A 22,159-nucleotide genomic window follows, 5' to 3' on the forward strand; every position below is an offset into this window, starting at 1 on the left:
TGACAGTCAATGGCATTGCATGCCCTTACCACACTGTAAATACAGCAACAATTGCTCGGAACATGATTTTAGATAATAAATGTATAATTTTATATATATTATACATAGATTTAATGTATGCCCCTTCATATTTGGCTACATTTTTTTCAAACAGTAAGCAGGTATGCAAATGAGCAGTTATTGAACCGACAGGGTCAAGCAATTTATGCTTGGCCTACAATATAGTCACTAGTCAAATAGCAAGCTAGTTGCTTGCTGACTTTTATAAGTTCTATCAGCAATGAATTTAAACAATGGTAATCATGTGAGGAAGCGCAGCAAACGCGGTAACTATGTTCTCATTATTTAACGTTACTCAGCAGCTCTTATTTTGACGGAAAATCACAGAAAGTTGAAACCGGAACTTCTGTACAGGAAGTCTAATTGTTGCCAACTTCACGGAGCTGTCATCTGTCACTGCGCCGGAAGATGCTGAGACGAAAATGCTAAATCGTGACGCCACAACTTCAATAATAGTTACTTTTATTGTATTTTGTTTTGTATGTGTATAATGATACACGGCACTATTTTATGTTAGTAGCATGATCCGCCATGCAAGATATGTTGTACATGCGCATTGATATGTATGTGTGCTGTTGCCCTTGAACCAGTAAATGGTTAAAGTGATGTCCATGGTTCCTGCGTCTTTTTATTTTAATATATAACTGTTGTAGTGTTGGCAGAACACAACAGAACTGGCGACGAGATTAGTAACGTGCCCCGACAGTGCAATATCACACAGAAACGTGTAGTGTTATCTCCTGAAAATCACGTTGTTGTCCACCCCGCATCGGTGCTAGCTAGCTAGCCTAACGTTACGCCACGGATTGGAAAAGCCAGCTACGGTCGGAGGAAGGAGCACGTGAGTTAAGTTGGAAACTGAATAAAGTGATAACATTAAAAGTGTGGAAATGGCTGGACGTCTAGGACAAATGGACTGTTTTGACAGTACTGTAGAGGATTGGTCTACTTACATTGAGACACTTGAGCAATACTGTGTAGCCAATGATGTGACGGCTGAAAAGAAAGTCGCTGTGCATTTAAGTGTAATGGGGGCTAAAACTCATAATTTGCTCCGTAGCCTTACAGCTCCGGCAAAGCCATCAGAAATGACTTTAACGCAGAATGTAGAGTTACTAAAGGGGCATTTGAATCCGAAACCGCTTGTGATTGCCGAACGTTTCCGATTTCATAAGAGAGATCAGCACAAGAATGAGTCTATTGCGGAGTATATTGCAGAGCTACGCAGGCTGGCTGAACATTGTGAATTCGGAGCGGGGTTATCGGATGCGCTCAGGGATAGACTCGTCTGCGGGCTGCACAACGAGAACACACAGAAACGGCTCTTGACAAAGAAAGATCTTACGCTAGAGGTCGCGTGCGACATTGCCGTGTCAATGGAAACGGTCGCAAAAGATACAGTCAAATTGCAAAAGAAAAATGTGGGGGAATGCTCTTTGAATAAGGTGGAGAGAGATTCTGTCACAGCCAGGACCGCTGTCTTACACCGTGCGTGTAGGGCCCGACATTGTCTGGCGCAGCATTGACTGGATGCGACAACTAAGGCTACCACAGCTAAGTCAGTCGCACACCAAGACACCAAGACACCATGAGTATACTCTTAGAACACCAGAGGAACTTGGTGCTGATGACACTGATCCTGCAGAGACTGTTGAACCTCATCTGAGGGCCGCTGGCTCTGGTTCTGAAGAACCCGTACGTTACCTTGAGAGAAATTGTAGAGCACCTCAGAGGCTTGATTTGTAGCTGGTTATGATTGACTAACTTACCTTTGGCAGGATCCACAGTTCATCAAAAAAAAAAAAAACAATGTTAAAGAAGGACAATGTTGTAACAAATTGTTTATTAGGGATTCATAGAGTGTCTTATTTCAGTTAGTTATTGAATATTGTACTGCCCTAGTGATGTTAGCCTTTAGCCACATCAATGCTGGAAGGGAGGAATTGTTATGTATGTGTATAATGATACACGGCACTATTTTATGTTAGTAGCATAATCCGCCATGCAAGATATGCTGTACATGCGCATTGATATGTATGTGTGCTGTTGCCCTTGAACCAGTCTGCCACAGTGCCTAGTAAATGGTTAAAGTGATGTCCGTGTCACGTTTCATGTTTGTCATGTCATGTTTTATGTTTAGTCATTGTCTTAGTTACGTTATTGTCATGTCACATATTATGTTAGTCTAGCCTCGCCATGTTTTTATGTTTTATTTCTTGTTACGTTTCATTGTCAAGTTATGGTATGTTTCATGTTTAGTCCTTGTTACCATTTATTTCTTAGTCTTGCCATGTCATGTTATGTAGTTTATTGTCATTGTTTTGCAAATGTTGTCACAATTTATGTTCCATGTTATGTTGTACTGTTCATAGATTTAGCATACACTTTTTTGTGTCTTTCTGCAAACCTTGCATTCCTGCTTTCTCTCTCTCCCTTTCTGTCACTCACGCCCTAATTGTGTCAATTTCCCTTGTCTATTTACGAAATCTACTAATGCTAGATCAGGATTGGGTAATACTAACATACTAATCATGTGTTCATGTTACCTTACATTTCTTGTGCATGTCATTTACTAATTTACTAATACTAGGGCAGGATAGGTTTATTACTAACGATTACTAATTACCTCGTTAACTTGTCAATCCTCCACACCTGATTTCCATTCTCTTGCTGCTCTCAAGCTAATTGTCTACACCTGTCTTCGCCTTCATAAAAGCTCAGTTTCATGTCATGTCTGTGTGAAATTGTTTGCCTCCTGTTCGTCAGTGCAGTCTCTTGAGCGGTATACCAAGCCATTGTCTACCCGTTACGATCCAAGCCTGTTATTGACCATCGCTTATTGGTTTCTGGTTTGTTGACCATCGCCTGCCTGTACCATGTCTTTGCCTGCTGTCTTTGTGCTTTTGCCCCGCGGAGCAGACTTCGGTCTTGACTCTTGCGCCGTCATCGACCCTGAGCCTGCCTACCGCCCGCCTGTACTTCTGCCCTGCTGACAGCTTTCCTGGCTACTGGACTTCTTGCATGGTGTACCGATTACGAGACCGCCTTCTCCCTTGGTACTGCACTTTGGTTTTCTGGCTGGATTTTACGTGTTTGAACATTGCTTGTTTTTGACTACGCTCCCTGGATATTCCCCAAATAAAGCCCTGACGGGACTTTACTACACTACGGTTTCTGAGTCCTGCATTTTGGGTCCAAACCCCCCACGCACCCGTCTCAGTCCGTGGTTCCTGCGTCTTTTTATTTTAATGTATAACTGTTGTAGTGTTGGCAGAACACAACATATTTGTTGAACTATCAGGGAGGGGCTTGAACCTAGTTGTCTACTCCATTAGCACCGAACTATCCAAGACACCGATTAATACTTTATAAAGTTTGCAGCAAATGCAACAAGTGTACATAACAAAAATACGATTTTGAAGAAATAAACTTGTTATACTCTTAATTCTCTTATATATTGTGGTGGCCCGATCGAGGATCAGTACACAACTGAAGGAGAGCGGGCTGTGCGACGGCGCCAGGAGCTGGGGAAAGTAATTCACGGTGAATATTTCCCGCATACCTATTTAAGGGACCGGCACCTTGGAGAGAGCCGCGCAGGAAAGAATCAGTGCCAAGGTTAGCACCACCGGAACGTGTGCGGAATGCACGTCACTAACCTCTCTAATCAACCAGGCACAGCTGCACCGAGTTGGAGGGGAGATCAACACCCTACAAAAGGGCGAACTCGGGAGCAGAGCGGGGCTCAGGGGCGAACGAGAGGAGACAGGCAGAGCCAGGCAGAGCCAGGCAGAGCCAGGGCGAGTGAAAGTCACATGCGCCCATCAATCCGGCTAGAAGCCAATTAACCTGTTCGTTTAAATTCTAGACGCCTAGGTGGGGGAAGAGGATTTCCGAGGCCGGGAAACCACGAGGAGTTCGCATGAAGTCCGCCTTCGTTTGCCGTTTACCGTTTTTTGAAATCCCTAATTTTTTGAGCACTGCCTTATTTTCTAGTTTTCCTTTTTTGTTCTTTTTGTGACTTATTCCCGTGTTTTGAGAAGGGAATTTTTTCGTTTGATCTGGACACTCAAGAAGTGCCCTGAAGGCACGAGCACAAGAAAAAAAAATATATATATTTCACCAATTTTACTCTCTACCAGCGGGTTACCACAATATAAATATATATATATATATATATATATATATATATATACATACATAAAATGAAGAAAAGGACTGGCCAAGAGTAATACCTGTCAAAGTCAAATAAATAACGTGACTGTTTGAGATATTTATTCTCCCTCTGAGTGTGCTGCGCAAGCAGCGTGAGGGTCTGAATATTATTATTACTATTATTCTCTATTTCCTAATCTTAAAAGAGGTTAATAAATACAAACAATAAGCATGTTTTTATGTCATCTCTGACCCTTGTACAAGCAGAAGAATATCCTAACGGATGAATGCATTAATTAATGAGCCAATCAGTGCGCACATTTTCATTCTGAATCGAGATGCGTGACGTGATGAACAAATAATGTTTTCGAGCTGACCAGCAAAAATCCTCGTATTAGAATTCAAAGGCTGAATGAAAAGCATCAGTTGGATAAAGGTGCTTTGGATAAAGTCACTATATATAAATGCCAGCCATTTACCATTTATTATGTTCAAGGGGGAAATTGCTTTTTCAAATGACTGATATGAGGGCTTAATAATGTTTCTCATGAATAAATTAGTTTTATGTTTTTTGTTTTATATTTTGTCTAATGATCTGAAACCATTCAGCGTGACACACATGCAATAATAGAGGAAATCAGGACGAGGGCAAATACTTTTTCACGGCACTGTAGTGAGCAGGACAGGGGAGTTTGTATAGATCCGACTCTGCCCCTGGAGATCTACTTCAGGTTTTCACTCCAACCCTAACAAAGCACGAAAGGTTGGACCAAGTATTCATCACTGTGCCAAGTGTTAAAGCCGTGTTCAACTAGTGAACCTGTATAAGACCATACATCAGATTTCTGTCTCAATTATCAGGATTTACTGATTATTTAACATAATTGCAACACCATATCTATGGATTTACTTGTTTTACAGAAAACCACATCACCATGAACATCCACAAGAGGAGCCCTGCTTTGTGAGATGGAAGCATAATTATCCAAAGAAGACTTGCATTCGGTTCTCATTTTTCTGAACAACCATGGTAAATGGTATTGTATGTATTTTTTGTAATTTGAGAAGGCAGCAACTACATGTTTCTGTAATCCAAAAAGGAAAGTAAGGCAAAATATGAGGTTGAGGAATGGCGGAGAGCCAGGCGCGACTAAGGGTAATCCCTAGTAAGCGGGCACGCGAACGTGTCCGCCACTAAACCCCGGAAGGTCGAGGAAACAAAACAACTCGGAGACGGCTCCAATCAAATAAAGAAAATAGCCCCAAAAAACGGCTAATGAAAATAAAGCAACCCTTAAAAACCAGGGCGAATAACCCAACCAAAATGAGGGCTAAAAAGCGAGCCCTGTAACCCCGGACCGGGATCGCCAAAATAAAAGTACAACCTAGTATAAAAGACTAGGTAAACAAAATAAACAACCGTGAGTCGCAGCTCCGGAAAACGCACAAACCAAAAAACATACCGGGGACAACGTCCCTCACCCACAGACTCACACGAGCCGAAAACAAAAGAGAAAAAAAACTAGAGAACCTACAGGAAGGTGAAGGTGTCATTTAACAGTGAGTCTACCGTGTGCTTACCAGCTTGGTGGTAGAGCGAACAGTGACACCAAAGCGTCGACCGACGGTCAAAGAGGGTTCTAATGAGCACCAGGTGAAAATAATAAACCCCTGGTGACCACAACCGGTACTACCTCCCAACCCTGATACAAAATTGATATTTGATCATGCGATTTAATCATATAAAAATTAATACAGCATTATGAGGACACTGGATATCAGAAATATAACATCAATAATAATAATAATAATAATAATAATAATAATAATAAATCAAATTATTTTATTATACCACTTCAGCTGAATGTGGGACAGCTACATGCTACTTTAAATTACACAGTTACACAGCATGGAAGAAGGGTCAGGGTTTTGTACCACCGGGTCATGCAGTCAATAAAATATATTCTTTCTTTTTTTCACAGAGTACTGAACCAGCACCTCTTACCCCAGTGCCTGTAAAATACAGAAGCAGCTTTTTGATCAAGACAGTACTTTTCATTTTAATTGTTGTTTTTTATTTTTACGTTTATTTTTCTGGAACTTACAAGTGGACAACCCTTATGGTAATATCCGTTTAATTTCTCACTGTGGGCTTAGTTTGGAAATTGCACCTTGTCATACGGAAAACAGAATATGAGAACTATATCACTGTCAAAGCTCATTGTCAGAAGCTCATTCTGAAAACATTCTGCCCATACTGTCTTCATATGTAAAATCATGCTGATGAGTAAAAAAATCTAACATACACAGGTAGGATGAATACAGAGAAAATTCCAGTCTGTTGGCTGTTAATATACCTCATACAAGTTAATGAGAATGAGTTGCAGTTCTCCATTCAGCATCAGAATATGTACCTGAGATAATAGGCTCCATTTTCCAGAATCACAAGATGCATGGGCATAGGCAAGGGGAAGGTGTGTAGGAACACTGGGTAAGACTTTTGAATGTAGATATTTTTATGACCAGGAAACATGCACTGCAGGTGGAAATGGGCAGGATTATGATGAAACTATTATCAGTGGGTGTGCTGCAGCTGTATTCCGTCAATATAGCAATAAACAATAAAGCAGAACAAATACAATCAATCTGCGGTTCTAACCCAGACAAGCCCCCAGTCTGTTACGACCCAAAGTCCGCCTGAATTACAACAATCAGGTGGAAGTGCATAGCTATATTGGAAAGCCACTTCAACAATGAAATAACAAAAACCACACCCTGAAAGAAGATCCAGTTGAGCCACTAGTTATGTTTTAAAAGGTGAGCAGGTGTTTATTAAACCGTAAAGTAGATAGTGAGGTCTATCCTAAAGATTTTACAAGGTAAGCATATGTACAAGCTCAGCACAGATTGAAGGGTCTCACCGGGTGGTATCAGTGAGGAGCTGGTAGTCGATAGTTGGAATTGGGGTAGTCCTTACAACCTGCCCTCTTAACCTAAATAATTTCAGTGAAGTCTCGGGGCAGAAGTTGGTGGATGTTGGACAAAGGAATAATGGTGGTCTAATTTAAAAAATGACATAGCGCTCGTGGCAGGCTCCACCCTCAGTCATCCCTCACGGTTGGCCCGGTGGTATCCCATGGTGTCACATACGTCTCCTGAAGAGGGTCATCAGGAAGAGGCATGCATCTTGTCTCCAGCGTGTCTCCACAACACGACCATGGCATCATTACCTCCTCCTGTAGGCTAGTCAGGACCATGATGTTGTTATGTCCGCCTGTAGGGTAATCAGGACCATGATGTCGCTATGTCCGCCTGTAGGGTTGTAAGGCGGAAATTATTCTGTCACTCAGTGTACTGGTCAGCTTGCTGACCTCCTCTGATATGGTGGCAATATGTTGTAAAGTAATTTAACTCTCCCCCCAGGAGCATACATCTTTAGCCCCTACTTCCTCGGCACCCATACAGGCAGGAGCCTGTGGGGGAAAAACTCATGCATTGTTCCCAAAACAGATGTCTTCTTGAACCCCCTGTAAATCACCCCCTCCTCTCACATTTATTTCGGGGCTCAGACCTTAAACCTCATCATGGCATGGCCTTCTCTCTCCCTCTCACATCTCCCTCATTCCTCAGTCACTGAAATGGTGTATATGGCATAAAGATGTTTCATGACAATCCCAGATCAGAACATAGTAATGTTTGGTATTATTCTGATTGTTTCAGTGCAACTGGTGCAATGGTCTAATTTCTACAACAGTATACCGAGGACATCATAACCATTCAGGAACCTAGGTAAAACTGTGCTGAAATCTGTCCCTGTGAAAGCCATTGGCCTCACCCCCTGACCAGGCTCTAAAATTCCAAATGCTTATAAATGCCAGATGGTTCATTGTGGACCCAGTTAAGATCAAAGGCCTGATTTTGGATTTAAGGAGACTAAACCAAGCAATCTGGGAAAATCGTAACTGACTTTCCACACCTTGCATATTCTGTGTGTGTGTGTGACAAGCCTATCAGTTACTGACCGGCTCAATGGCTCCTACCATGTGCGCTTCCACTTGTTCTGGCCTGGAGACATACTGGTGTCTGTGATTCTCTTAGCCAGTTGGGATCCTCAGGAGGATCCATGCGCACAACTATGATAAGATCATATACACCGGAGTCTTCTTTAGTGGTAACAAAATGGAGGGATCTCGGTGTGGCGTCCGGCTCAAATCAGAGAAGCCCCTCTGCGAGTACAGGAAGAAGGAAGATGCGGAGTACTACGCCTGCATCCCACCCAAAACCCTTCCCTGCAGCACCCTGAGGACCATGCGGTCAGGAAGTGCCCCAATTTCTAACATGACCAAGGATGAGCATTTGCTCTTGAGCCGATAAGTCATGGTCTGTGGACAATGCAAACTGTTAGAGAAGTGGTTCCAAAACTCGGTCCTGGGCACCCCTGTGTACACTGGTTCTCATTTCAACCACAATCACAGTTTCAGAATTGTAACAAATGGTTCATTATTTTAAGTACACTTAAGTACATTTAAAGAAAGCTTTGCCTACTCAACATCCAGTGTACTCAGGTGTGCTGAATAGTAGGCCATTGCGCTGGTTCAGACACATGGTAAGAGTTCAGATACAGATTCCTTGAAGCCAATCCTGGGTTATTTCTAAATGGATGTTTTTAACAACCATAAAATGTAGGCTATATAAGCTCAAACAATCTCGCCCAAACTAATTCAGACATATGTACTTAATGTAGTAGGTAACACTAACGATACCGTAGGATAGCCTCCTTCTGTCTTTGTAAGCTTCTTCTGCTACTCTCGACGGAGGCGGTCGCATTTTCTTTCTCTCCCTGCCCTTATCTCTCCTGCTTTGCTCTTGTCCTTGTGTAGTCTCTGTCTGAACCTGTAACTCTGAGCCTCTCTCTGCATCTCTTTCCGAAAACTGAAATTATGGATCTGATCAGCTGGCCTCTCAATGCAATTGATCAAATTTTCTTGACGAGAAAACTGGGTAAGGGAGAACCCGCCTGCCCCGACGGAACGCATGCAGCCGGATACATGAGGGACTCGTATGAGGTATCGAGGGTCGTGTGTCTGTCCATCCTTTCCGTGGAGGATATTGAAGACGTCTACATAATTGGGATTATGATAACAGGTTTCCTGCTGTTTGGATCTGGCGGGTTCCTGGTTTATCGCAAAGTTCGAAAGGCGGTGGCAGCAGTTTTGGCAATTAAGAAGCTGCCCGTCTTTGAGGGAATGTGTCGGATCATGAACACTCAGACTCAAGCGATAGGTGAACTGCATCGCCTCACTAGCAAGATGGATAACGACTTGGAGAAGTGGATTGGAAGGACTCGGAATGGGCTATCACATTCGGCTAATTTGGACCGAGAGAACCAGTGAGACTTTAAGGCAGGCAGAAAACTGCAGAGTCGGCCTAACCCAAACAAGCTTATCTTCATTGGCTCCCCCGCTTCGGCCTTGGACAGCCGATTTCTACTCTCCTGGATGGTATGCAGACAGCTGCTCAGCCCATCCCCCAAACCCCACCCCTCTCCTCCCTACTCCTCCTGTGGACTTCACCTCTTGGGACCCAAGGTTGTCTCCAATCCTCACCACCGATAGAGAACACTGTTGGCCAGGGCGGTGACGAAGTACAGAGGCTCATACATACATATACACAAAGACACACGCACACACACCCTTGGATTCAATGCCTTAGTCGGCCCCCTCGAGTCTTTCCCTATCATAGAGCAGTCTGCTGGGGAGTTGAGCGTTGCGCCATGTGGCTGCGCGCTCCCCCTAGTGTCTGAGCTGTGACACCTCCCCTCCCTGACCTTTCCCAATACCAAAATGTGCATGTCTCGAGTTTTCTTGTTGTGATGTTTAATTGTTTGCTTATGTGCCAAGGTTTTTTTTCCTAATCCCACACTGGGCCCCGCTAAAGGAGCCCAGTTTGGGGAGTATTTTTTTCCCTCATCTCCCCCCATTGTTTCTTTCTTATCTAATGATAGTTCTCCTGCTCCTGTCTCCCTCCCCATGTTGGCCACGAAATGGCCTCTGTATGTTTCTTGGACAGGATGAAACTGTCAACTGTAATTTCTTTGCTCTGTACTGTGCAATGACAATAAAGCTATTCTATTCTATTCTATTCCATTCTATTCTAATGTTAATTAACTTAGTCCCTCATAATTGACATCCATCCATCCATCCATCATCACCCGCTTATCCGGAGTCGGGTCGCGGGGGCAGTAGGCAAAGCCGGGTATTCCAGGCGTCCCTCTCCCCAGCAACGCATTCTAGCTCCTCCTGGGGGATCCCGAGGCGTTCCCTGGCCAGGAGAGATATATAATCTCTCCAGCAGGCTCTGGGTCTCCCTCGGGGTCTCCGCCCAGTTGGACGAGCCCGGAAAACCTCCAAAGGGAGGCGCCCGGGAGGCATCCTGATCAGATGCCCGAACCACCTCAATTGGCTCCTTTCGACGCGAAGGAGCAGCAGCTCTACTCCGAGCTCCCTCCGGATGTCCGAGCTCCTCACCCTATCTCTAAGGCTGAGCCCGGCCACCCTACGGAGGAAGCTCATTTCGGCCGCTTGTATATGCGATCTCGTTCTTTCGGTCACTACCCAAAGCTCGTGACCATAGGTGAGGGTTGGGACGTAGATTGACCAGTAAATCGAGAGCTTCGCCTTCCGGCTCAGCTCCTTCTTCACCACAACGGTCCGGTGCAACGCCCGCATTACTGCTGACGCTGCACCAATCCGCCTGTCGATCTCACGCTCCCTTCTACCCTCACTCGTGAACAAGACCCCGAGATACTTGAACTCCTTCACTTGGGGCAAAGACTCGTTCCCAACCCGGAGGGAGCTATCCACCGTTTTCCGGCAGAGAACCATGGCCTCGGACTTGGAGGTGCTGACTCTCATCCCGGCCGCTTCACACTCGGCTGCAAACCGCTCCAGTGCGTGCTGAAGGTCACAGTCCAATGAAGCCAGCAGAACCACATCATCCGCAAAAAGCAGAGATGCGATTCTGAGGTCACCAAACCGGACACTCTCCTCACCTCGGCTGCGCCTTCAGATCCTGTCCATGAATACCACAAACAGGACCAGTGACAAGGGGCAACCTTGGCGGAGTCCAACACCCACCGGAAACGTGCTTGACTTTGTGCCAAGAATGCGGACACAGCTCTCACTTTGGTTATACAGGGACCTGATGGCTCGTAACAACAGCCCCGGTACCCCATACTCCCGCAGTACACCCCACAGGGTTCCCCGGGGGACACGGTCGAAAGCCTTCTCCAAGTCCACAAAGCACATGTGGACTGGATGGGCAAACTCCCATGACCCCGCCAGCAACCCTGCCAAGGTAAAGAGCTGGTCCACTGTTCCACGGCCAGGACGGAAGCCACATTGCTCCTCCTGAATCCGAGGTTCGACCGTCGGTCGGAGCCTCCTTTCCAATACCCTAGAGTAAGCTTTCCCAGGGAGGCTGAGGAGTGTGATACCCCGGTAATTGGAGCACACCCTCCGGTCCCCCTTCTTGAAAATGGGGACCACCACCCCGGTCTGCCACTCTACAGGTACTGTCCCCGATCTCCACGCGACACTGAAGAGGCGTGTCAGCCAAGACAGCCCAACAATGTCCAGAGCCTTCAGCATCTCAGGGCGAATCTCATCTACACCCGGCGACTTGCCACTGAGGAGCTTTTTGACTACCTCAGCAACTTCCGCCAGGGATATAGGTGCAGATTCCCCCGAGTCTTCAGGCTCTGCCTCTTCCACAGAGGACGTGTTGTTCGGGTTCAGGAGCTCCTCGAAGTGCTCTTTCCACCGCCCAACAATATCCCCAGTCCGGGTCAGCAGTTCTCCTCCCCTGCTGAAAACAGCCTGAGACGAGCCCTGCTTTCCCTTTCTGAGTCGTCGGATGGTTTGCCAGAACTTCCTCGAGGCCAACCGAAAGTCCTTCTCCATAGCCTCCCCGAACTCCTCCCATACCCGGGTTTTTGCTTCAGCGACTGCCGAAGCTGCAGCCCTTCTGGCCACCCGGTACCTGTCTGCTGCTTCAGGGGACCCCCGGGCCAGCCAAGCCCGAAAGGCCTCCTTCTTCAGCTTGACGGCCTCCCTCACCGCTGGTGTCCACCAGTGGGTTCTTGGGTTGCCGCCCCGACAGGCACCGATGACCTTCTGGCCACAGCTCCTGCTTGCCGCCTCTGCAATGGAGGCTTTGAACATGGCCCACTCGGACTCCATGTCCCCAGCTTCCCCCAGGATGCGTGAGAAGTTCTTCCGGAGGTGGGAGTTGAAGACCTCGCAAACAGGGGCCTCCGCCAGACGTTCCCAGTTCACCCTCACTACACGTTTGGGTTTACCGGGTCTGTCAGGCAGCCTCCCCGGCCACTTGATCCAACTCACCACCAGGTGGTGATCAGTTGACAGCTCTGCTCCTCTCTTCACCCGAGTGTCCAAGACATACGGCCGCAGGTCTGATGATACGACCACAAAGTCGATCATCGATCTTTGGCCTAAGGTGCTCTGGTACCAAGTACACTTATGAGCTACCCTATGCTCGAACATGCATGAGCATAAGCACAGATGACAGTCAGAGCCTTCCCCCCAGCGACACGTAGTCGCAGAGAGGCGACCCTCTCGTTCCCCGGGTGGAACTCCAACACAGTGGCGCTCAGCCGGTGGCTTGTGAGTATCCCCACACCCGCCCGGCGCCTCTCACCTTGAGCAACTCCAGAAAAGAACAGAGTCCAGCCCCTCTCCAGGAGTTTGGTTCCGGAACCAGTACTGTGCGTGGAGGTGAGCCCAACTATATCTAGTTGGTACCGCTCCGCCTCCCGCACTAGCTCCGGTTCCTTCCCCACCAGAGAGGTGACGTTCCACGTCCCCAGAACCAGTCTGCGACGCCGAGGATCAGCACGCCCGGATCCCCGCCTTTGCCTACTGCCCGTTGGGCAAAGCACCCGACTCCGATGCCGACCCCTGCAGGTGGTGAGCCCACAGGGCGGCGACCCCACGTGACCAGTTCGGGCTGTGCCCGGCCGGGCCCCATGGGATAAGGCCCGGCCACCAGACGCTCGCCGACGAGCTCCCCTCCCGGGTCTGGCTCCAGCAGGGGGCCCCGGTTTCCCTTTTCCGGGCGAGGTAACTGGGTCTTTGTTTGGCCGTGTCATGGGAGTCTTTGAATCGCTCTTAGTCCGGCCCCTCCCCGGGACCAATTTGCCTTGGGAGACCCTACTGGGGGCTAACAGTGCCCCCGACAACCTAGCTCCCAGGATCACCGGGACACACAAACCCCTCCACCACGTTAAGGTGGCGATTCCTCGGAGGGGTCATAATTGACATAATCAACTAAAAGGCAACGCAAAGTATTTCTTCCTGCATGACATTCAAATGAAACACACTGTCATAGAGTGAAGCCTGCGTAGGAATCGATGTGAAACAATGTTATTAGTGAGCTGGTAAGGGAAAACCAAAGTTTCGGAAAGTTATCTTTTCTGCACAATAGTTATTTGGGAAAATTTTAAAACAAACAAACAAAAAAAAAAACGTTTTGCAACTATTTGGGAATATACCATTTACTGACTTTTGCTGATTAGCTACTAATGTAGCTAGTAGTATTCAGTTAACGATTGGTATCATTTCTGCCGTTGGGTCAGTGCAGAATGCGGACAGTTTGTGTGGTAATACACTTAAACACCGGCAGTTATTATTTACGTTGGCATCGTGAACTTGGAACACTTGGAGGTGGGAAGTTGGGAAATTACTACCTCCGATGGTAAATGGAGGACGCTGCTTGACTTGAATCGTGGAGAAACGCATTAATTCACATCAGAAATTCCCCGCATTCCCCCATCATCCCGGCTGGAATGTAAGGTGCTTCTTCTTCTTCTGCTTCTGTATTTAGGCCTGAGAATCTGTTCTACACATTTGGACAAACACCATAAGTATTTGCCTGACGGTTAAGGTGCGTCTTCAAGTGCTTCATGCAGGTCTGCTTCTGTATTCACGAGATGTGCCCTGAAGGCACGAACAAGAAAATAAAAATAATTTTTATTCACCAATTTCTCTCTCTCTCTCTCTCTCTCTCTCTCTCTCTCTCTCTCTCTCTCTCTCTCTCTCTCTCTCTCTCTCAGAAATGAATGAATTATTTTACATTTTAAGGCTTTTTTGAAACTCAACAGAGAGCTATACAATTTAAACTCGTATATTGTTTCCTGCATTAGTGTGCGAGTACAAAAGAGCAAATTTGAGATTTCCAAACATTCATTTCCCCAAAAATGCTATGTTACACTGACATTTTTGCATTTTGTTAAATAAAGATAGGAACTAATACTAATTAAGTAGGCTAATAGACCACATTTCAGATAATACCTCGAACAAGGCTGTCTGGGATTACCCGGAGACGGTAGGGCTACGACCTACCAGTTGATTTATAATATATTCTTATCATTTCTTATAATATATAATTATTTCTTATACTGCAGAACAGTGTATACACTGATACAGTTTTAAAAGCTAAGAGTGTCACAAGAAAATATAGATATGATGAAACTTTGCATAGTAGCCGATATACGACATTCCTGAAACGATCTGGGAAAGAGGTGCATGACAAACAATAATAATCTTCCGAGAGTCCCTTCATAAAGGATGGTAGGCTACCAAGTCACCAATGACCGTAGTTTAGGGGCTGAAACCAATCAATCCGTCACTTTCTGCTTTGAAATACCCTTTGTACCTTTACTTATACTTACTCTTTTGTAAGTCGGACTATTCTTTGCGCGTCTTTTATATAATAGGTGAAAAAGAAAGAATCGGTCTTGGATTCCTCCTCACCCCATGAGATTCGACATTTGACATTTATAGTTATTCATGGTGATATGGAAACGGGTAAGTTACTTTGGCAATTAAATTAATGTTTAACTAATGAAATATGGAATAATGATCCCATCCACACATGAGTCCATTGAGAGTCACTCAATTGTCTACTCGTGTAAAAAACGTATTGATTAATAATTGTCAAAACCTAGGTTCGCAATCAATGGTAATGTGTGCGCTGTTATATTACTGTCAACACTGTGTTTGAAATGTATTTTTAATAGTGGAAATGGAGTGAAAACAGATACAAATTAAAGTGAACAAGTGAAGACATTAGACTGTTCAAACTGCTCACACCTTGAAGTGTGGGTTTTTAAATGATTACTACATCACTAGTGGCCAGACGCCAAAAGGGAATAGAAAGAGTAGCATACTACATTGCAAACAAAAATGCGTCAGCGTTCCAGGAGAGGTGCGTAAACTCGTTTCTTAAATAAAGAGATGGGGAAACTGCGTTTGCGTGGATTTAACCTCCACTACACCCCTGCTTACATTACTTTTATCAGATTATTTCACCCAGAGCAATTTTAGGTTGCAAGTTTGGTTGCTGTAACTTTGCATGGGAGAGTTTGGTGAATGACGATTTCTGTTTCAATCGCACAAGTGAGTACCAGTCAAAAGCGTATGCATCAGCTGTGTTATAGTCATAATAATTATTTGACATGATGTTTAATACTGCTCTTTACTATGTAATGATTACAGTACGTCAAAAAACATTGTACACATTGCTGATTAGCCTAATGCCCTCGTCCTCTGGTAGAGATATGGCGCCCCCTACTGAGACAGGAGGGGAATGCCTGTGTTTGAGAGCTGCTGGTTTGAAACCTTATGCTCTTCCATTCAAGTGTATCAAATAGGAAGTTACAGCAATGCAACTGATAGAATTCACCAAACCTTTATGAAGAATGACATTCTGCGCCACTTGTTGAGTTGGATTGAATAGGCCTATCCACCCTCATTCAGACCCCCAACTACAGAATATAATTATTCATCAGCTGGAATAAAAGGCCATTGGTTTTTTAGTAAAGCACATCCTTGTCATTTGGACAGATTTAAAACCTCAACCTGGTCAGGCTCATTGTGTAGTAGGCTATGAGAGTATACTAACTGTTTTGAGTTCATACTGTGGAATGCAAAAGTATTTGCCCCCTTCCTATGATTGTATATTTGTCACACTGGGTTCAGATCTTTAGACACACACTTATATCACATTTATGCATTCATCCATACATGCAGTGAGCCAGTGGCAGCATGCATTCATCCATACATGCAGTGAGCCAGTGGCAGCAGCTAGTTAGGATGGGCCCCGGTGCAAGACTTTTTCATGGGCCCTTCCTCGGACAAAAAATACTATGGCTTTTATTTGTCTCATGAGTTACTTTGGTTAGTGGGACACAGGCTACATCGTTTGTGATATTTTAGAACATTTATATTAATCAAGTCAGAACCATGGACCAACATGGACGGTCATAGAATCAAATCAACAAGTCAACAAATCAACTAATGATAGTTGGGATGTTTACATAACTAAAGCTTAGGCCGATGCTACTCATGTGTCAGTATCAGAGGAAAAGCACAACACAATAAATTCACTGAACGTATTGTTCACTGTGTTCTCATGCCTGATTCACTGGATGCATTTTTTACAATAAAATATGAATTAATGTATGAAAATCAGTTACTTTCTTAGCTTTTGTTTCAGCCTTCAACTTGTCATTATTATTGTTATTAGCAGTATATTTCTATGTATTTCAGGTACTTATTCTTAATTATGGACGTCCTCCAGTTGATAAAACTAAACGGACCGATTTGGTCGCTTCCTCTTTGTTAAGGGATACAATTTATACTTTCTATATCATTAGGTTTTTTTAAAACAGCCCCCTGACTTAACATTGGTGGAACGCTAGGTTCACAGCAGAAAACCAGTCCAACAATTGAAAAAAACATATCCACAGTAACTTCAGGAGAATTAGCAGCTTCCTAGGCTAATTTGAATACAATACGAGTGAAGTACATTTACGGACGTATGACGAATGTTAATTAATGATTACAAGATTGAGCAGTTCTCACATTAACGTCCTTAACGTTCTCACAGTGATTACGATGGGCAACTGCCACTGAAAACAGGGTAGCATTTGAGCGATTTTTTTTTCCAAAAAGCCGTACAGTTTACGTAGTTTTGCTACCTTCTCCTCCTGGTCCCTTTTATCCTTTCTTTTCTGCAACCCACTTTTGTGCTTTTTAGGGCATTTTCACAACAGGCAGCTAAATGGCGCTCAATATTTTACACATTAGAGTAGTTAATATCAACACAGGATCAAGACAGTTCACATTGGAAAACAACAAACATATTTCCCAGCAGCACTCTTGGCATATCAGAAAATAACACCAACACCAAATGAATTAGCCTGCCTCCCGCCATTTCATTGAATAGTTGATACATTATAGCCCTTTTTCTGTAAATTAGACGCACGGTATGATCACATATTGTCGATGGAAAGCGTAATACCCATGACTGAGACGAGTTTGCTTATTTAAGGATATATAACCACACCACCAGTCTTAAAGCAAACAGTGTTGTATTATTTTCTGGTGAGTGGGTAAGATGTCATTAAAAATCGGACGTACTCGATTTATTTTTAAAAAGCAAACTCGTCTGGTTCCTCAGTGGTGGAATGACTTGCCTACCACTGTCAGGATAGCAGAATCCCTCCCCTATTTCGACGTAGACTCAAAACACACCTTTTCAAACTCTACCTTAGTCCTCCCTCCTGATTTCCCCCCTTTCTGATATCCCTCCTTGAGGAAATTAAATTGCACTTATGATGACGACTATATGTTTAGAACAACATTCCATGTGTATTTTCCGAGTTATGGATGTGATGCTTTGACTTGTGGAAGAACCTATGCACTTGTAAGTCGCTTTGGATTAAAAGTGTCTGCCAAATGACAAAAATGTAAATGTAAAGGTAAATGTAAATTTGTTGACTTGTTAATTTGATTCTATGACCATCCATGTTGGTCCATGGTTCTGACTTGATTAATACAAATGTTCTAAAGTTTTGCAAACGATGTAGCCTGTGTCCCACTCACCAAAGTAACTTGTGGGTTTGGGGTGGGATCAGCATATGTTCGACACCATCATTTGCTTCATTTGCTTCGACCTCCAAAGCTCCAGAGGAGCTTTTGTTTTTTTCCAGATTTTTCCCTTTTTCTCCCAATTTGGTAGCCAATTGTACCTCGTCTGATTCAATTGGAGGTAGTCGTATTAGATGTACCGCCCGTACCCCGTCCTTCGGCGGCCCGAATGAGAGCGACAAGCCTTCTTCAAGCCGTCTCGTCTCGTGCCTGTTGCCGTGATTCTGAGGCGCTTATTGTGCGGTGCTTAATAACCCTGCCAAGTCCCTCCCTCTGGAGCAGCGAGCCAATTATTGCTGCCCCACGTGAGCCGGCCAAACTTGGCTTTTGGCAGGACGGAGAATCGAACCCCGGTCCCCGGTGTGCAACTGCAGCAAACTGCATATGTAGATGTGTGTGTATATGTTGTGGTGCCTCGGGGTGGATCCTGAAGGCAGTGGGTGGGCCCAGCTGGAAACCAGACACAGGAATCGGCAATATCCAGAAAAAAATCTATCTTTTTTTTTTTTCGTCAGGGTATTTCTGATAGCGCCCCCCCTCAGGGCAAGGGTAGGGAAAAACGGGAGAAAATAACTTGGGTTCTTCCCAGTCCGGGGTATTCTTCAGGGCCTCCTTCCTCCTTCCCTCCTGGACCGCGTCAGGGCTGGGGGAAGCACAAAGGGATAGGGTGATTTGAAGGCGCTTTATTATCCTCACGTGTCCGTTGGTAAAGGTGGGGTCTCCCTTAGGATCAATCCTCCAGGTCAGTATGGCAGCCAGTCCTTCCTCTCTCTGCCTCTTCCTTCCTCAGAATAGGCGCCAACTGACACCGTTTGCAGCCTCGACCGCGCCTTAAATACCTTCCCTGCTCATTAGGGAAACAGGCTGCAGCTGAGTCAGTAGTTTTCCACAGTGCTCACTCACGTGCGCTGTCCAGGGTCCTGGACTGCAGGTAGAGGAATCTCTCTCCAGGGTGCTGATCTCCCCATCACCTCTCTAGGAAGATACACCCCTTCGCATACCATTCCCAATGCATGACGTTTGCGTGGCTGCGTTGTGCGGGTCCTGCTTTTTCCAGCCCTTTTGCTCCCTTCCCCCTGTTCTTGCCCCCTTATACCCGAGCCCATGCCCTTGTGGCATTCTGCCGACCTTGGGTGCGATTCCTCCTCATTATTTTTCATCATAACAAGCACATGAGCGCACCCAACAATGGAAGCGTGTTCTGCTTTATCTCCGCACGTATGCCTATATGATGTAAGCTGTGGCAGAGCACTCACCCCTCCCTTACATTTTTGCTGGTTATCTGTCACAAGCACATTTTATTCTTTTAAGCAGTTTTCTAACTATATATGCATTGTACATATCTGGATACATATATCCTAGGTTACATTATATTTTTCTCCCACATCATGAATATGTGTTTTTATTTTGCGTTTTTTTTCAATTGCATTAACATTTAATTTTGCTTTGATCACTGAACGAAATAATTCCTGGTTCTTGTCTTTTTTGGGTGCTTTTCCTGCACTAGAAAGCAGAATGACTTACGATGCACTTTATAAGTGACACAGCCAACTGTCACCATTCATCATGAACTGTAGTATTTACTGTCAGACAAGTTAAATATTGTGAATCTCATTCACTTCAAAAGAAGTTTTAAAGGGCCAAATTGTTAATGAATTCTTCAACCTCATCCTCGGACAGTACATACTGACCAGTACTGACCATGTAATAGTTTACAATATGTTTAAAAACATATGTTAAAAATTAATGTTGCATTATTTTTACCAAGCAAGCCACATTTGCATATATAATGCAGCCTCAATGCCTCATGGGTGCATGGCATGCATTCAGAATATGAAGCAATAATATTACAAATATTTACATTTCCAGTCAGAGTTCTTGTGAAGTGAAGAAATAACAGTTGAGGAGTTATGAAATCCTCAAACAGGCGAGCCATAACTGGCCCCACCTTTTGGTTTTTGGTTTTGGTTTTATGACTCAGAAAAATAGAAACGAGAGAATACTGCAAATGATACGCAGAGGAGGCCTCTAATTACTTTGATTTTAGTAAATTCAAGTTTGTTTTATCATTGAAATGATCTTTACATGACATTTAGTAAAAGGATACTTCCCCATTCTGATGGCTGATGTCAACATTAACTCCTAGCCTGTATCTACATGATGTATACATTACACTACTGCCACACAATTGGCTGATTAGATAATTGCATTAATAATTGATACAGTTAAGAGAGAAGTTATTCAGTTAATTGTGTAATAGTTAACAAAGCAAGGTCCCCGTGTCTCATTGTATTGCTCGCCCCAACTCTGAACATGCAGCAGACTGGTATGACAGGTCAGCCTGCCTGCTGAGAAAATTGTCTTCGTTCTGAACAAATTGTGAGATTGCCGACTTTCTGATGTCTACTGCCTTAGAGAAGTGAAAGAGTCAGTGTACCGAATGCAGATAAATTTGCACAACTTCACAAAATCACAAAAGGAATGTTTTAGGTTTTGACCATACATGTCCTATTTTTGGTTCTTTGTTTTAAACAGACAGTGGAGTTGCAAAACCTTTCCTTCAAGCAAGGAATGGAACTGCGAGTCACCGGTGTCCCTGAACCCCATGCGGTTAGGTGAGTCACTGCTGCCTCTGACTCTACGAGACCTCTTGATGCTGCTGCTTAATCTCTTGATGTCTTCATCCATGGTCATCCATCCCTTGTGTGGCTCTCTTTCCCTCCCAGTTTCACAATCAATGTGGGTGAATCTGAGTGCAACATTGCGCTCCACATCAACCCTCGCTTTCAAGGCTGTGGCCCAGGTGTCATCGTCCTGAACGCCATGAAGGATGGGTCCTGGGGTACTGAAGTGAGAGATGAAAGAAACTTTCCTTTCCGGCAGGGCGAGGAGTTTGAGGTGAGGCCTCAGACAGGGAGACTTCCAGTCCTCTGTACTTGTGTTCCATGGATCAGCCTGTAACTTGGCACCACTTGTGAGACAGTTCACCAAGGAATCTTTAGCCACCATTCCTTCATAGTCCTGTATGTAAGAGAAATGTATCCTTTAGGGGGGAGGGGCTGAGATTCTGTACCCTCACAGGAAAGCTTAATGGGAAATATTCCAGCCAATTCATTCAGTATGAAGTACATTTAATCATTATATAATTATATCATTTGGCTTGTTATTTCATTGTTTTTCACTGCAGTCATAGTGTGTTAAATGTGAACCTGACGGTGTTGACCTTCTTCTTTGGTAAGATAACTCTGTGCTCCTGACCTTCTCTCCTTCCCTCTTCCAGGTGTCCATCACCTTTGCCAATGACAAGTTTTACATTAGCCTGCACGACGGCCACATGCTGGAGTTCCCCAACCGCCTGGAACAGCCCCAGTACAGTAAAATCTGGTTTACAGCAGACGTCAGAATCACCGGCATATATGTCAAATAGAGACCCACCAGGAGGTGTTAGATATACCCTTTCTGGCTCCTGCTTGGCTGCTCTGCTTCTGCTTCCTGGTGCCTTCATACAGCTGTGCCACGAGTGCTACGATCTCCCAGAGATCAGTGCCTTTAATCTTGTGCTTCTCTGCGACATTTAGACCCTCTGGTGTCTGTCCAAACCCACTGCGTATGATAAACAATCCAGCTTCAACAATAAATCTCTATCATGAGTAAATCTGTGTGTGGCTTTTCATTGGGGGAAGAGGGGTCCAGTTCTTTCTCCAGATCTTATGACTATAAAGGTCACAAATTCACTCTACAATCACAACTTGATTAAAATTCACAGGATTTTCTAGGCTAGTGAGTGGTGTTTCTCACAAATGCTTAATACCAATTACATTTCAGACATTACGCATTACATCACACATTAATTTAAACTGACATTTCAATTATGATTTAAACCCTTCAATTAAACCACTTTTGGTTGTTCTCTCTATCTCTCTCAATTCAGT

At 44.6% G+C, this 22,159-nt stretch overlaps 1 protein-coding gene across 7 annotated transcripts; it reads left to right on the forward strand.

Moving 5' to 3' along the window:
- The first annotated feature begins 454 nt into the window (after positions 1 to 454).
- On the forward strand, positions 455 to 21,882 carry LOC133137364 (beta-galactoside-binding lectin-like). 7 transcript variants are annotated; one of them, XM_061255600.1, is made up of 7 exons: positions 455 to 901; positions 3,543 to 3,603; positions 5,137 to 5,245; positions 6,198 to 6,338; positions 20,763 to 20,842; positions 20,954 to 21,125; positions 21,508 to 21,882. In XM_061255600.1, exons 3-7 carry the CDS (start codon positions 5,243 to 5,245, stop codon positions 21,652 to 21,654), a joined length of 543 nt encoding a protein of 180 aa, XP_061111584.1. In that variant the 5' UTR covers positions 455 to 901; positions 3,543 to 3,603; positions 5,137 to 5,242; the 3' UTR covers positions 21,655 to 21,882. The 7 variants fall into 7 exon arrangements, with proteins under 7 accessions (XP_061111584.1, XP_061111581.1, XP_061111585.1 ...); XM_061255597.1 differs by lacking the exon at positions 3,543 to 3,603; XM_061255599.1 differs by lacking the exon at positions 455 to 901 and having other exon boundaries at positions 3,565 to 3,678.
- Positions 21,883 to 22,159: the final 277 nt, after the last annotated feature.

Source organism: Conger conger, chromosome 9 (assembly GCF_963514075.1).
Source record: "Conger conger chromosome 9, fConCon1.1, whole genome shotgun sequence".
Taxonomy (NCBI): Eukaryota; Metazoa; Chordata; class Actinopteri; order Anguilliformes; family Congridae; genus Conger; species Conger conger.